The 17,590-nt window shown below is 39.1% G+C and overlaps 1 protein-coding gene across 1 annotated transcript in view; it reads right to left on the bottom strand.

Annotated features, from left to right (window-relative positions):
• Nucleotides 1-15,522, bottom strand: part of LOC127804852 (beta-galactosidase 10) — an 86,171-nt gene extending 70,649 nt beyond the window's left edge. The window contains exons 1-6 of the mRNA XM_052341901.1: nt 15,149-15,522; nt 14,559-14,654; nt 14,364-14,476; nt 14,199-14,265; nt 13,955-14,047; nt 11,427-11,570 (exon numbers count right to left, since the gene is read on the bottom strand). Of these exons, the coding sequence (XP_052197861.1) occupies nt 11,427-11,570; nt 13,955-14,047; nt 14,199-14,265; nt 14,364-14,476; nt 14,559-14,654; nt 15,149-15,352 (717 nt within the window). The 5' untranslated portion in view covers nt 15,353-15,522. The remainder of the gene's footprint in view (nt 1-11,426; nt 11,571-13,954; nt 14,048-14,198; nt 14,266-14,363; nt 14,477-14,558; nt 14,655-15,148) is intronic.
• Nucleotides 15,523-17,590: the final 2,068 nt, after the last annotated feature.

Here is a 17,590-nt window from a genome sequence, read left to right as displayed (position 1 = left end):
TAAGCCTCAAAACACCATAATCATCATATTTGTTTAAATAAGTATTAAAACCTATTTTTTCATAATTTCTTGCATTTTCTTTATTTTTCTCTCTATTTCTTCCTATTTTTCCTCAATAAATCCAAACTAAATTTTTCTCAAATATTTTACTATGAAAATTAATAAAATAATATTCCTGAATTTCTGAAATTTTCTGAGGAATTTTGCTTACCTTAACTTAGCCTCTTAGGCTTCCTCGGTATACATGTCATATCCTCGAAACGTGTGCCCGAATAATTTTCAAGAATTTTTCCTATTTTTTTATTTTTCTTCTATTTCTTTTCTTTTCTTCCTTTTTCTTTTCTTTCTTTTTTCTTTTCTTTTTCTTTCCTCCTTCTTCCTCCTCCTCCTTCCTTGCTTCTCACGAACAGCAGGCTTCTTCTTCTCTTTTCTTTTTTTCTTCTTTCTTTTCTTTTTCTTTCTTCTTTTCTTCTTCTTCTTCTTCTTCCTCCTTCTTCTTCTTCCCTTCTTCCCCTGCTTCCTGCGAACTGCCATGGCCCTGTCCACCTTCGCACGCCGCCACCAACCGTCGCACCACCGCCCACTGGCCGCCACCGGCCTCACCGCCGCCCTCGCCGGCACCGTCGTCGCGCCTGCTCCGCCACCACTCGCGCTGCCATGGCCACATGCTTGATGTCCACTTGTTGCCTTTATTTCTCTTGCAATTATATCTTATTTATAGGCAAACCTCCACCCTCCACTGCTTGGCCATCCCTCATTGCATGAAAAATACTTCACTTGCAGCCATGGAATTGCAGGGCATGGCTATGGAGTTGCAGAGACATGGCCTCACACGTACACACGCATATACACATCACATTTAATGCTTCAACCTTCTCAAATCTTTTCTCCTTACCCACTACAAGTTTCTTCCTCAAATCTTGCTACTAAAAATCTCTCCAATTTGCAGCCAAAATTTCAACCATTAAAGCTTTACAAAAGCTGGCCATTCACGCACACACGTGCACATGCATATATCTATATTATATATATAACTATATATTACATCATAATATAAAAAAATTTACACATTTAATTTCAAATTTCATCTGTATTTCACTTGAGCAATTCCTTAATTGCAATTATACCCTCAAACATCAAATTAATTTGCATTACAATATCGAAAACGCAAAATTAATAACCTAAGATTTATTCGATAAAGACAATTCCGCCCCCACTATCCTCACCGAGCTATTATTTCATCTCAAAACCACTGAAGAGTTACTCATTACAAAAAATCGGAGCCCCCTCAGGCTTCCATTGACTTCCCGGAAGTCTCCTACGATAATTTGATTTTGCAGCCTAAATAGCAGCTGTATTTTAGTTGTACCGAAAATCATTTCTATTTCGATTTCTTTCGATACCATAAATCCTATCTCAAAACGCTCGTTAATACCATATCATTTTCCTTAGATATCTAAGCTCCATGACACTTCCTGTGGTCGATTCTGTACTAATAACTGCCATCAAGCCAATTTTTCGGTATTCTAAACTTGCTTAAATTATGTGACAACCTCACGAAAATATGAGTTCTTACAGTAATGCAATTGATCATGAACCTGTACAAGGTACTAGATATTTTATTGATGTTTATCAAAGGTGTAACATTGTTGTACTTGAGCCTACAAGTTATGAAGAAGCAACAAAGAGCTTATTGTCACCCACTGGGTTTTGGATGGCTGATTTCCTTGCAGAGCACAAGGGATGGCGGGGACGAAGGACAAGAGACTTTTGCCATCTAGGGCAAGCCATGAAGAAGGATGCACAAGGATAAAGTCGAGGGGGATGATGCTTGCACACTTATCCAAATGGCACATATGAGTAGTAGCTAGGGCAGATGACAACCATGCGAGGGGCACAAGGATAAAGTCTAGGCACAAGGCGCACCTTGGGCACTTGGATTGCTTCCAAGCGAGCGCAGACCATCAAGGCGCACCTAAGCTTTTTTAACTATTTTTTAGGGTTTTTATTTTCCTGTTTATTATTTTATTTAATTTTTTATTATTTAGGGTTTAAATTTATTACTTCAAGTCCATATTTGACGAGTAAAATGGCTACTACTTCAAATGTTCCAATTGAATTTGAATTAGATGAAGATGAAGAGGGAGATGATGTGGAAGAAGATATTAGAGATGATACTTCTAATGATGAAAATATGGAAATGTTTAATCTTGATGATGAGAATGATTTTTAAATTATTTAAGATGCATAATTAATTAATCTTGATTAAGATTTAATACCTACATATTGTTTTAAAATTTAATTTAAATTGACTTCAAGACTTTAGATTGCAGTTTTTGGTATTTTTTATTTTTCTTTTCATTAATATATGTTGAATTTTTTAATTTCCTTTATAACATACTTGTGAATATCTTATTAGGAGTTAGAACCTATTTTATACCTTATTCTTCAATTAGGATATATATTTTTCTTTTTTTTTAAGTTAGTGTTGGAATAAATGTTTGATAAGTAGTCAATTAGCTAGCTATGATTAGTAGACAAGTAGACAACTAGGCCTTAATTCTAGTAGTATATTTAGTCTTAATTTCAGGAGTGTCTTTTGTACATTCATATTATAAATCCTAATTGAAAGAGGCTAGACTACATCAGGTTCTTTGATCAACATGGTATTAGAGCCACCATATAAACCCCAGTTGGCTCCAGCGTGCGTCCTCTTCTTCCAACAGCGGCCACCTTCTCCCTCAGCCTTTAACCGCCGTCTGCCTCAGCTCCGGCGTGACTGACATCGCGACTGTCAATTGATAGATCTACCCTCCATTGCCATTGTCACCAAACACTGCCATCGGGTATCGCCACCGTCGACCACACCACCGCCATTGGTCAATTCTCCTCCAGTCGGCTCTTCCCCAGTTGCCATCACCATCACCGGTTGTAGCCACTTCTCGAACCTGAGAGACCTCGCGTACGCCACTTCTCAGATCTGAGAGATCTGCCACCACCATCCGCGACCCTCCTGCTGCCGTCAAACTGTCATCCCCGATCAATGCTGCCTCTCGATCCAGCCACACCTCTATTGCCGCCGCCCAAATCCGTATCCGCCACCACTGTTTTCGCCCACTAGATTTGCGCCTGTCGCCGCTATTGCTGCCACCCAAATCCGCGCCAGCCACTGCTGTTGACGCCACCCAGCATCTGCTGTTGCCGCCGCCCAGCATCGCCACTGTTGCTTGTGGCTTCCAGATCTAGCCACTTCCTTCTTCAAGTCTGCCATACACTTGCATTTTTTAGCCTTTTAATTGGTTTCTCATCTTAAAAATCCAGATCTCAAATCAAATCTGGTCTTATCTGACTCGCCAAAGCACGATCCGTTTCAAATCTATTTAGCCCAAATTTAACCCATCTAACCAGATTCGACCCATCAAATTTGTCTAGATCCACCTAAATTAGATATACCTAAACCAAATCTGTTTAACCCAGATCTGACCCATTAAACCAGATCTGACTTCCATCTAAAATATGGAGAGTCCTTCCGACAGAGCTGCCATTGAAGACACTTCAAAACTACCTTCCATCCAAATTATGGAGAGTCCAGCATCTTCAATTGCATTCGAATCTAAATCTGTAGGCTTCTCTTCACCTTTTTCTTTTTTGCCTATCATTACCTTTGAAAAGTTAGTTGAAAATACCAATTACATGTCTTGGGCTGCCTCTGTTGGGTTATAGTTTATGGGTCAAGGAATGGAAGATCACCTAAGTACGAAAGATGATACAATTCCTGCTGCTAAGAGAGCAACCTAGAAGAAAACCGACACTCTTCTTTGCAACATGTTATGGCAAACAATTGATCCCAAACTATATGTTATTTACAAAGTATACAAGACTTGTGTTCAGGTATGGACAAAGGCCAAATTTCTTTATACAAATAATATCTAACGTCTCTACCACTATTGTTCACTTGAAGTAACAAGATATGAATATGTCTGAATTCCTTGGCCACCTAGAATCCTTGAAGGAAGAGTTCAACTCTCTGTTGCTAGTTGGTAATACTGCAAAATAATAGTTGCAACAGAGAGATAAATTCTTTATGGTATTGGGATTGACTGTCATTCGATCTGACCTTGCACCAGTCCGGGATCAAATATTATCCAATCATTGTTCCGACACTAGAAGATGCCTTGGCTAGACTTCTTTGGGTCTCTTCCTCGTCTTCAACCATTGATGGTTCTCAAGTTAATTCCTCCGTCTTGGCATCACAAACCTTTGACAGAGGAGAACAAGGGAATAACCGAGGCGGTAACTCACAACGAGGTAATCGTCCTAAATGCAACTACTGCCATGGTCAACCTCCACGTACTGCTAATGTTGCTCAGTCTGTCGCAACCAATTCCTTAACAAAAACATTTGAGAATCATTCCTCTCCGTCCCTTGTTTTGACTGGAAGTGATTATGAAGACTACCTTCAGTATTAGGCTTCTAAACAGACTGCATCGTTATCCACTGCTTATGTGGTGCACACTGGAAATTCTATTGTTTGTGTTACTCGATCTACCACTCCTAGACCATGGGTTCTCGATTTTGGTGCAACTGATCATCTCTCGGGTAACCGAAGTCTTTTTTCCTATCTCTCTCTCTATTTCTTCTTGTTTCCCCTATGTTTCTCTTGCAAATGGTTCCAAAACATATGCTACAGGCACTGGTCAAGCACGATCGCTCCCTTCATTACCCTTAGATTATGTTTTATATGTTCCTGATAGTCCCTTTAATCTTGCTTCTGTTAGTAAACTGGCACGTGCTCTTCACTGTTCCATAACCTTCTTTGTTGATTCTGTTGTCATGCAAGATCAAGGTACAAGACAAATGATTGGTGTCAGGCGTGAGTCACAAGGACTTTATTATCTCGACAAACCATCTTCCCCAGTAGCCTGCATTTCCACCGAATCTCCAACTCTTCTTCATAATCGTTTGGGACATCTAAGTCTATCCTAGTTACAAAAGATGGTCCCGCATCTTTCTAAAGTTTCCACTTTAAATTGTGAGTCGTGTCAGCTTGGAAAACATTCTCATAGTTCATTTCCAAAGCATGTCAATAATTGGGCTACGTCCCCTTTTGAACTTGTCCATAATGATGTTTGGAGTCCTTGTCATGTTCCTTCTGCTTTAGGTTTTTGGTACTTCGTCACTTTCATCGACGATTACTCTTGTTGTACTTGGGTGTTCTTATTGAAAAACCGTTCAGAATTATTTACTATCTTTAAGGACTTCTATGCCGAAATTCACACTCAATTTAATGTTTCTATCCGTGCCTTCCGCAGTGACAATGCTAGAGAATATTTCTCAACTCCTTTCACTACTTTCATGGCTTCTAAGTGTATTTTAAATCAATCTTCCTATGCCTATACACCCCGATAGAATGGAGTTGTTGAGCGCAAAAATCGCCATTTGATTAAAATTGCTCACACTCTTTTACTGCATAGTCATGCTCTTTTCCTTTTTTGGGCTGATGCTGTTCTCACTGCATGTTATCTCATTAACCGGATGCCTTCTTCTATCTTATAGCATGAGGTCCCTCACTCCATTCTCTTCCCTGCTTAGAGTCTTTATCTCCTTCCACTTCATGTTTTTGGTGCACTTGTTTTGTCCACAACATGACCCCTAGTCGTCCCAAACTTTCAGCCAAAGCTATCAAATGCATCTTCCTTGGTTACTCACGACTTCAAAAAGGCTATCGATATTACTCTCCTAATCAACAACATTATTTCATCTCTGCTAATGTTACCTTCCTTGAGACATCTCCTTTCTTTCTCTCCTCCCTTGTCGAGAGTCATCCAGTGTCTAAGGTTCTTCCTACTCCTTACCTTTGTACTCCCTCCTCCAACACTGCTCCTACTGTCCATGAACGTCCCCTTCAAGTTTATCATCGCCGTTCACATCCTCTTGCGGCTACTGATACCGAACCTGCTAACTCACCTCGTGCTTCGACATCCTCACCTACCTCAGACCAGCTCGTTCCCTCTAAGCCAGTTGTTGAAGTTTCTCCTGAGCCCATTGCCACTCAAAAAGGTATACGCTCTACTCGTAACCCTCATCCCATCTACACCTTCCTTAGCTATCATTGCTTGGCTTCACCCTATTATTTTGTGTCCACTTTATCTTCTATTATTGTCCCTAAAACTACCAGTGAGGCACTTTCAGATCCAAGGTGGCGCTAAGCCATGGTTGATGAGATGGATGTTCTACATTCTAGTAGCACTTGAGAATTGGTTTCCCTTCCTCCTAGTAAATCTATTGTTGGTTGTCGCTGGGTATATACCGTTAAGGTTGGTCCAAATGGGAAAGTAGATCGCCTTAAGGCACATCTAGTTGCCAAAGGCTACACTCAAATTTTTGGCCTGGATTACAATGACACTTTTTCTCTGGTGGCTAAGATTGCCTCTGTGCGCTTGTTTTTATCCATTGTTGCGATGAATCATTGGCCTCTCTATCAGCTGGATATTAAAAATGTTTTTCTTCATGGGGATCTTTAGAAGGAAGTCTATATGGAGCAACCGTCTGGCTTTGTTGCTCAGGGGGAGTCTGAATTAGTCTACAAACTTGATGCTCTCTTTATGGGTTGAAACAATCTCCGCGAGCTTGGCTTGGACGGTTTAGTACAGTTCTTCAAGAATTTGGTATGAATTGCAGTGAGGCCGACCACTCTGTCTTTTATCACCACTCACCAAATGGTCAATGCATTTATCTATGGTTTATGTGGACAATATTGTCATCACTAGAAGTGATCAAGATGGTATTCTCCAACTGAAGACACATCTCTTCAACCATTTTCAGACTAAAGATTTGGGTAAGTTAAAATATTTTCTTGGCACTGAAGTAGCCCAGTCCAAAAGTGGCATAGTTATTTCACAAAGGAAATATGCCTTAGACATTCTTGAGGAGGCTGGTCTGCTTGATTATAAACCGGTTGATACTCCCATGGACCCAAATATCAAGCTTTTATTAGGACAGGGGGAGCTATTATCTGACCCTGGTAGATATCACCGACTTGTTGGAAAGCTAAATTGCCTCACTATCACTCGGCCAAACACCTCTTTTGTTGTGAGAGTAGTTAGTTAGTTTCTGCAGTCTCCATGTGATAGTCATTGAGATGCTGCCATTCGCATTCTCAAATATATCAAAGGCGCACCGGGCTAGGGATTGTTATATGAAGATAAGGGTCATACCCAGGTGATTGGGTATTCTGATGCTGATTGAACAGGATCTCCTTCAGATAGACGCTCTACTTTCGAGTACTGTGTTCTAATTGGTGGCAACTTACTATCTTGGAAGAGTAAGAAGCAGGATGTGGTTGCTAGATCTAGTGTCGAAGTAGAATACCATGCTATGGCCTTAACAACATGTGAACTTATATGGTTGAAACAACTGCTTCAAGAATTAAAATATGACGAGGTGATACAAATGAAATTAATCTGTGATAATCAAGCCGCCTTACATATAGCTTCTAATCTTGTTGTTCATGAGAGGACCAAACACATAGAAATTGATTGTCATTTCATCAGAAAAAGGTTTTATCTGAATGTATTGCTACTAGCTTTGTCAATTCAGTCGATCAACTGGCAAACATCTTCACTAAGTCTCTCCAGGGTCCTCGTATTGGTTTTATTTGTAACAAGCTCGATCCATATGACCTATATGCTCCAATTTGAGGAGTGTTGGAATAAATGTTTGATTAGTTGTCAATTAGCTAGCTATGATTAGTAGACAAGTAGACAACTAGGCCTTAATTCTAGAAGTATCTTTAACCTTAATTTTAGGAGTGTCTTTTGTACATTCATACTATAAATCCTAATTGAAAGAGGCTAGACCTCATTAGGTTCTCTGACCAACAGTTAGCATGTGCCTAGTTCCATTAGGCACACACCTTACCTTATACGTTGCGCCTTAGGCTCCAACACCCTTTTGTACCTCAGTGCGCCTTTAATAACACTAAGAAATACACTCGCCAATGGGGTCTTAACAGAGACCCAAGCTATTAACAAGATGGAGGGTGACAACCGAATGAACCAGGTCAAGGCCCGACTTGATGATGATGATTGTAAGGGGAAGACTCATATACTCATCAAGGTTGGTTTCTTTCTTTGCAATGGTGCACACTTGACATGACATTATCCTACACATGCCAAGTCTAAGGACTCAAACGAGGATGAGGAGTTAGAAGACAACAAGGAGGATTCCCTTGGGGGAGAGACCAAGTTGCCCATGATCGAGGCCAAGGAAGTGGAAGAGCAAAAAGGTACAAGTTGAAACTCAAACTGGAGGCAGCATAGAAGCTAAGCATGACGTTCTTTCCCTTGATAGGGAACCAAAGATCGACTTTTTGGGAGTGGCACAAGTCCTCTTACCTCATAAGGGTATTGGGATATTAGCTAGGATCAAGTTGTGGCATTAACAAGGGCATCGACAAATTTAGTAGGGGAGAATGTCACCCACCAAGTTTTGGATGGCCAATTTCCTTGCAAATCATGCACAAGAGATGAAGGGGATAAAGGACAAGAGACTTTTGGCATCTAGGGCAAGCAATGGAAAAGGATGCACAAGGATAAAGCTACAGGGAATGATGCTCGCAAATTATCCAAATGGCATAACAATGGCGCACATAAGCATGCAATTGGGCTGACTGACAACTAGTTGTGCCACATTTGGGCCACGTCAACTACAATGGCAGGACACATGGCTTAGTTAGGCAAAATTGCTAGATGATGGACACAAAGCTTAAAGTAACAATGGCACACATGAGCATGCAGTTGGGGTGAATGAAAACTAGTTGTGCCATATTTGGGCCACGTCAACTACAATGGCAGGACGCATGGCTCAATTGGGCAAAATTGTTTGGTGATGGACACAAAGCTTAAAGCGGGACCCTAGAAGTTATCAAGAAGAGCCTATAAGGTTCTAGAGGATTCTAGGGATTCCTAGAAGACTCTGAACTGGATGACTGGGAAATGATGTGGCGTAAGCATGCTAAGACTACTTCAGTATGATCCAGAATGTTCAAGAATTGTCCAAGCCATTCGAGGTGGTTCTCTCATAAAATAAGAGTAGCCCTTTTGTCTTCTATGTTCTAGATTATTCTATAAGAATGTAGTAGAATGAATTAATGATGGAAGGTCCTAGAATTAATGATGGAAGGTTCTAGATTATTTTATGAGAATTTAGATTATGTAAGAATATATATACCTTCACCCTTCTCATTTTTGTAACAAGCTCCTTTCCTAGTAAAATCGGAGTTTCTCTCTATGGGTGCTTCTCTCTCTAAAGGTTAGCTAGCTTGTGGGGAAGAAGGCTGGGGGGGAGGCTCACCTAGCACCACAAGGGTCAACGTTGGTTGCCAAGTGCCACATGTCGAGGCCCAAGATAATTGGGGGCTTGACCTTAGGATGGAGAGAAGCAATGGAGTAGGAGCTACAAGATGATTGAAAAAAAATCAAATAAGGGTGTTAGTGGACAAACCTAGCCACAAAAATGCTATAAGAGCAAAGTGGGTGTTTAGAACCAAATTGAATGTTGATGGTTCTATGAATAAACTCAAAGCAAGGTTGGTAGGTAAAAACTTTTGCTCTAGTAGCAAGGCTTGACACCGTAAGGTTGTTGATAGCTTTAGTAGCTCAGAATGAGTGAAAAAAATTTCAACTTGATGTCAAGTCAGCATTTTGAATGGATGCATAGAAGCGGAAATCTATGTTGAGCAACCTAAGGCTTTTAGTAAAGGGAAGTGAAGACAAGGTGTACTTGCTCAAAAAGGCTTTGTATGGCCTAGAACAGGCTCCAAAAGCATGGTACAGCAGAATTGACAATCACCTACAGCAGCTTGGATTCAAAATAAGTTTGAGTGAATCAACTCTTTAACTAAAAATTGCAGAAAATATACTTGTTATTTCTTTATATGTTGATGACTTGCTTATCACAAGAAACAATTCAAAGGTCAAATGACAAAAGCTTTTGAAATGACAGATCTGGTGGAGATGTCCTATTTCCTTGGCATGGAGATTTCACAATCTCAGCAAGGAATTCTCATAGGACAACAGAAATATGCAAAGGAGGTGCTTAAGAAGTTCAACATGGAGAATTGCAAAACAGTAAGCACTCTTTTGATGCAGAATGTGAAGTTAAGCAAAGAAGATGGCACTACAAAGGCTGATGAAAGTGTGTATAGAAGTCTTATTGGCTGCCTAATGTATTTGACAGAAACAAGGCCTGATATTATGTACTCTTGAGTTTACTTTCAAGATTTATGCATTGTGCAAGTGAAGTTCATTTCAGGTCTGCAAAAAGTGTGCTTAGATATGTTCAAATCACAACTGATTATGGAGTCTGGTTCCAAAAGTCTGAAAAGTAAAGCTTACTTGGATATGCAGATAGTGATTGGGCAGGACCGCGTGATGACATTAAGAGCACCACAGGTTATTTATTTAGCCTTGGTTCAGGAATTTTCTCATGTAGTTCAAAGAAGCAAGAAGTTGTCGCTCAATCAACAACACAGCCAGAATACATTGCTGCATTGTTAAGCAAGCTATTTGGCTAAGAAAACTGCTGACAGATCTGAATTTCCTTCAAAATGAAGCAACTAATATTCGTGTTGATAATCAAGCAGCAATTGCAATTTCAAATAATCTTGTTTTTCATGGCAGGACTAAGCCTTTCAAGATAAAATATTATTTTGTTAGAGAAGTCCAGAAGGACAAGGAGGTCATTTTGACAAAAGCTCTACCAAAGTCATGGTTTGAGCAACTGAGAAGAAACATAGGAGTTTGCAGCAAAAGAGACAAGGAGTGTTGAAAGGTCCTTTTGCTGATATTTCTAAGTTATGATTTTCTGTTATTTTTTAATTTTTTAATTTTTTTATTCATGCAAGATTTTAGGAAGAGAATCAGTTTTTATCTTTGAATTTAAAATTTTGATTTATCCAGATTTTCAGGATGCAAATCTGGATAATTTGTTGCAGTTATTTGTCCCATAAATACCTGCTAAATTAATAAAAGTATAAGATTACTTTTTTAGCCTGTTTAAGTTCTTCTATCTCACACATATCTTATATAAGCTATGAAAAAAATAAATAAATAAACCAAATCGTACAAGTAAATCAGAAAAATGTATAGATAAAAATGCCAAAGAAAAGAAATGTTATTTTGTCAAGAGTGAATGTCTTAGAATAGTACTAGTGGGGGAAAAAACAAGACAAAATGCACAAGAAAAAAAAAGAAAAAGTTACATACAGAATTTACTTTGATGACTTAGAATGTAGACTTTTCTTCTTTTCTAATTACAGAAAAAATATTATATACAAGCAAGCTTCATTAAAAACATTTAACTGCACATTCAACTTACTAATCAATTAGAAAGTATTAATAGCAGGATTCGTGACAAACTCTCACCACGGGATCAGGAGCATCATACTGCTGGCACATTATCCAAGGCACTCCTATATTTTGAGAAAGAGCCATTCTAGCAGCCCACATGGCATATGGCTTTCCCCCATCTCCATAAAATCTTTCAGTGTCTCCGTACTCATTTTCTACCTGCAATGGGAGAAAGTGACATCAAAATTAAGCAGCTTCACACCTCTGAAGAAACTGATACACAGAAAACACAAAGTGAAAAGTGGGAGATACATGGGCAGCATAACTGAAGTTCGGAAACTATGTGCATTGTTTTGATATCCTGGCTGCAAGAAAAAAGAATAATATATACCAAAGGGGGAGCACCATTATACACTTGACAAAAGTGGATCTCTCAAGTTGTAACAAGTGGCACTTTCAAGTTTTAGTTATATTAAAGACAACATGCTATCTCCTCCTACAAGTTGAGTAATCCCTTGATGCTTCTAATGTTGAAGTTATTGCTCCTTATCAAAGCTAGGTCCCAAGCGCAGATGAAAGAGGAAGATTGTGTAAGATAGCCAACAGGCAGCATAAAAATCATCAAATGTTTTCAACATTGATGATGCGGTAGCCGATCACCTTCGTCTGCCTCAGCCTGAGTACCTGCGATGGAGGCAGGGACTTGCTCCCCTGATCTCACTCCGACGTTTAAGTCAATTTTCTGGAATATCTTTAACACCAAAGAGTGCGATTTTATAGTAGAGAGAGAGAAAAGATCTTATCCCTTACCCGTTGCTAGTTCCCTTCCTTTTATCCTCTTGCCCAAGTAAGGATCTTCTTTCAAATTACCGGGATCCTCATCCCGTCTTTCGCGGAGCTGAAATCTTAGCGATATGGATTCCCTAATCGCTTCCAAGGAATTCGGGGTAGCTCTCATCTCCATGATCTTCGGCGAGATAGTCAGTCCCGAGGAATCCGGAGAATCCTCGTCGAGTAACAAGATAGCTAATGTGGTGATACTCATATGCCGCGTGTCCCCTTTTGGACTCGAGTAGGATGGCGTCAGCAAAGTATCTCATCGGTGGGCACGTGGCAGTACTACCAATGGCTATATTTCCGGGGTATTGGAGTAATTATGGACACGAGGGTGTTTTCCCTTATCACTTGCCCCCCCACTCCTCGAGCCCCTTAACTTAAGCGACTCTAGGAGTGCTAAAGTCCCCGAAGGTTCTTGCTATCTTTTGTCCCGAGGGTCGGGATCTGTTGAATCCAAAGAGCAGTGGTATTCCTTCTTCCTGTGTGTGTCGGTAGGGTGCGGTTTTCGATTTGTTCCGATGTCCATGCCTGTTACCCAGACGCTGTCCAAACCTTTCATATCTCGAGACACATACTTTTTGGGCAATTAATGCTCATCATTTCCTGCCCTTTGTCTTTCCACCATCAGGGTTTTAATAAGCGACCCTTATCCTCTTATTCTCTTCTTCTCCTGATCCCTTTTTGCCTAGCTGGTTGTCTTGCTAGTGTATATTCCTTTCTTCTGCATCTCCTTGTCTTCTCCTCGACTTTTTGTGATGGCGATTACCAATTCCGGAAGGCTTAACTCGGCCAATGTGGAGCTCGTTAAGTGGGAGAATCACCCTGTCGCTTCCATTCCCTATCAATGGATGAGTGAAGCGGAGTGCCAACAGTTCCGGGAGAAATATGCGATTCCCAACGAGTAGGAGGTCGAGGTGAACACCAATCTCCGAGCATGCCATCCCGTCGTCGGCCGCCTCTGTATCTACAAGTGCGCTTTCGACCGGGGTTTCCGCTTGCCCCCCCGAGGGAGGGTTATGTCACTTCTGCAACATCTCACCATCGTTCCAGCCCAACTATCCCCTTTCGAGTGGAGGTACCTGATGGGGTTTATTATTATTTGCCATTTTGGTCAGACGGGGCCTTCGAGGGATCTTTAAAACTTCTTCTTCACCACCAACCGCGACCCAGGGGGCTGGATTTCAATTTCACCCAGGATAGTGAGGGAGGGCAGTGTCATCGCGCCCAAGGAGTGTCCCAAACTGGAGATCAAGGCCTCAACACTCATGCAATCCGAAGGGTCAAAAGACTCAAACGACTGGAAGGAGCGCTTTGTCTTCGTCCGCCCTAGACCATCCAGTTATTCGCAAGAGATTTGGTCCGTGCACAATGGGTGGACTCTAGACACCAAGCACAAACGTCCGAGCGTCAAGGACATTAAAGAAATAGCCGGTAAGCTCATGAAGATGAGCCAGAACTAGGAAAAGGGATGGCTCTCCAATCCGACACTCACCAAAGCGGGCCTAGATGGCGAAACCTGCATTCAGTTCCCAACTTGTAGCATGCACAGATTTAGGGAACAAAAGAGAGAGTCATGTTTGTGATTCAAAAACGTAGATTTCCACCAAGAGTTATCATTCTCTTGAAATATGAATTTCAATTGTAACCAAATTCCTTTTGCGTTTACACCGACACCAACTTGCAATAGAGGTGGATTGAGGGAACAAAGAGGTAAGTCATGTTTGTGATTCAGAAACATAGACTTCTACCAAGAGTTTTTTGCTCACCTGGGCCAAGATGATGGGACCTCCTTGTGATGCAAAAAGCTTCTCTTGCTTCATAAGGTTCACTATGAAGGTCATGAACTTCTGCATGTAATGCTGGAATCACATGGGACAAATAGATCAAATGCTTCAGTTTGACTTCAGATAAAATACATAAATTGCAAGAATTTGAGGGAGAAGGATCTAAGCTCCCCAAACAGTAGTAAATCTTCCTAAAACTTGAGTATAATCATGAGTTTTTTCATACCTTGAAGGGTTCATTATCAGTGCGGAAGACAGTGCCAGGCACATAATGCAACCAAACAGGTACTCCACTGTCTCATCAACAGTTAAAGGTATGGAAAAATTTAACCATCAGAACTACTGTTATAACAAATACGTATTTTCAATCTAATAATAACCATCAACATACCCAAAGTTCCATTCAGCAGCAACAAATGGACCAATTCGAAGGATCAAATACATCCCAGCTTGCTGAACGATCTTCACAAACTTTACCAGATCGAACCGTCCTCCAAAATAATACTAAAATGATATGTACGAGCAATGAATGAATCAAAAATGATGATTCATATATCATACACTGAAAACATCGAATGGCACTTACATTATCTGGTGAAAGTTCATGGCCGTTCCAAAACACATAGGTCTCAATCACATCTATACCTCCTTCTTTGGCAGTTTGAACCAGTCCCGGCCACATCTATGGTTTACCAGATTCACATGTAAAACGACATTTTAATACAATTTAATGCAACAGCTACTTAAGTTCACAAAAATAGATAAAGAAACCAATAATAATATCAAGCCATCAAGCAATACAGAGGAAGATCAAGACTTGCAAAAGCAGTAGTGCGGAGTACATTGTTAGGCACAGACGCATATAAAGCAGAAAATACAGGGGAAAGTTGCATTAATCAAAGAGAGAACAGTCCGCTAGCCAAAGGGGAAAGAGTAGTGCGTAATAATAACAATCCCAGATGCGGATGACAAGGAAGGAGTAAGTATGAAAGCTCGTAGAAAAAGAGGAGGGGAATTAGCAGGAGAAGAGGAGGAGCTTTTACTGTCAGTTGCTTTGGTGCATTTTCTGGGAAAGACTAGTGAACTGGAAAATCATCACTGAGAAAAAAGTGGATTAAGGGGAGAAGTGAAAAGGAGGAGGAGAGTTAGAATGGAGATGGGAAAATGGGGGCTCACCGCAGGGACGCTGCGAGGGTAATGAATGGAAGCAGAGAGGAGAAGCTTTCTCTGGCCATTGATGATGAGGGATCGGCGGTCGTAAGTAACATTATGTGCAGCAACAGCGGCAGATTTTGAAGAACCCAACGACAATGCCGAGGAGGAGGAACAGCACCACAACCACAATAGCAGCAGCAGCAGGAGAGGACTCTCCACCGCCATTCAAGCACCAAGGCAAATCAAACACAGAGACTGTGAATTGATAGCTCTCTGTATCGTACGTGAGAAAGAAACACGAGGCAACTTATCAGGCAAGAGTGAGAGCCAGAATGAGTTGAGTGCGTGACAATCACAACGAAGAAAGTGTGTGCGAGAGTGAGTGAGTGAGTCGGTGGTTGTGTGTACATATGTATGGCGAAAGTTATATTTTTGGGCTATGTACTGTTATATTTTTTATAATTATTTTAATTATATTTTTAAATTTATATTTTAAATTAATTTAATTATTATATTTTAATAATTAAAATAATAAATATTAAAATATAATGAATTAAATTGACTTAAAAATTAAATTTAAAGGTATAATAGAAATAAAGAAAAATTTAGATCAAAAAAATACATAAAAGAAGGAGAGAAAAATATAAATTTTGTCTATGTAATAATAATAAAAAATAACCGTATAAGTTTGTACATGGGGTATGAGTAGATAGAGCGAGAGCGATGTAGATAAGCGTATAATGGCGCGTTGAGGTCAGCGTCGGCCCGGCCATCCGCACCCGCTCCCCCACCCCCACCGCCACCCAGGCCCCTTCTTGGCCACTGCCAGTTCATAGAGTGCTGTTTGGTATTGGTACTCAAAGAGACGCAGGCGGCAAAAATAAGAATATTATAATAATAATAATAATTAAAAAAATGTAATGCACTCCACTGAAGGTGACAAGCATGATTTTTCACTATCGGCCCAATTCATATTTTTATTTATTTTTATTTTTATTTTTATTTTTTATATTATTATTAATTTTTTTTGTTATTTCAATTAAATCCTTATATTTATATTTTTTACTTAATTTAACTTATATATTTTTATTTTTTTAGTATGATAACTAAATTTTTTTGTTATTTCAATTACATCCGTATATTTATATTTTTGAGCTAATTTAATTCTTATATTTTAATATGTAAAAATAAATAAATTGACTCATTTTATCTTTTTTATATATCAAAATAAAGAAATTAAATTAACTTAAAAATATAAATATATAAGTGTAATTGAAACAACAAAAAATTTAAATTATTACACAAAAAAATCAATATATAATAATTAAATTAAATTTAAAATGCATGTTCAATTATGTAATTAAAAGAATAAAAAAATTAAATAATCACAAAAAAATATAAAAGCAAAAATATGAATTTGGGCATTGAAAGTTCAAAGGATATGAAAAATAGGGGTGTGCAAATGGTTGGTTCAGTAATGAAATTTATCAAAATTCATTAATCGATTAAACTAAATCGAATAGTAAAATTAAATCGAATCAATCAATTAATTCCAAAAAACCAATTAACTCCAAAAACTGAATTAATTGATAACCAAAAAAGCCAAACCCAAACTATATAAACTAAAGAAACATAAAAAAAATTAAAAATAATAAAATAATCGATAAAAAATATATAAAATAAAAAAAATAACATCATTTTATAAATATCAAAACAATATCATTTTAAAAATCATTTGGTTGGGTGAGTTTGGTTCTTCTAATTAAAAATTTGAACTCAAAATCAATTTTTTTAAAAAAATTAACCAAATCAAATTAATAAAAAAAATTGATCCAAATCAATAAATTTAATTAATTTGAATAAATCGACTTTTCACTCACTCTAATGAGAATTACCCTTCTTTCTATGCACTCCTCCGAAGGTGACAAGCATGGGTACCCTCAGAATTCATTTAAAAAAAAAATTACCTGAGAATTACCCCTTCTTTCCTCGTTTCCTTTTTTCTGGGTTGAGGGCGGGCCCTAAATGACCTCTAGGACGGGTAGGAATAGGACACATAGACCAGAGGACAGCTCATTCTGCTCTGTATTCATTTACGTTTATTTATATGTGTTTATGCTCTCAGCTTCCCCAAACCAAAGCCTCGTTTGGACTGCACGGATAAACACTTTATTTTCCTTTTTATTCTATTTTTTATTTATTTTTCTTTCACACGGTTCAGTTGAGTGGTGAACTTTTTCTTTTATTTTTCTCAGTTCTTATCATTCTTTTGTTTTATTTATCCTTTCACTAATTTTTGTAATAAGTGTTGTGCCGAAGGAAATAGGGGAGAAAAAAATTGAAAATTTTTAAAAGAAATACAACAATTATGATCAAGCCAAAATTAGGCAAGCTCGCGGCAATGTGCCGCAAGAGGCTCGCAGCAATGTGGTGTGCCACGAGCTTGCAGCACATTGCCGCGAG

The sequence above is a fragment of the Diospyros lotus genome, chromosome 6, assembly GCF_014633365.1.
Source record: "Diospyros lotus cultivar Yz01 chromosome 6, ASM1463336v1, whole genome shotgun sequence".
NCBI lineage: Eukaryota > Viridiplantae > Streptophyta > Magnoliopsida > Ericales > Ebenaceae > Diospyros > Diospyros lotus.
The sequence above is the reverse complement of the archived record's forward strand: the minus strand, read 5'-3'. Positions and strand labels throughout refer to the sequence as shown.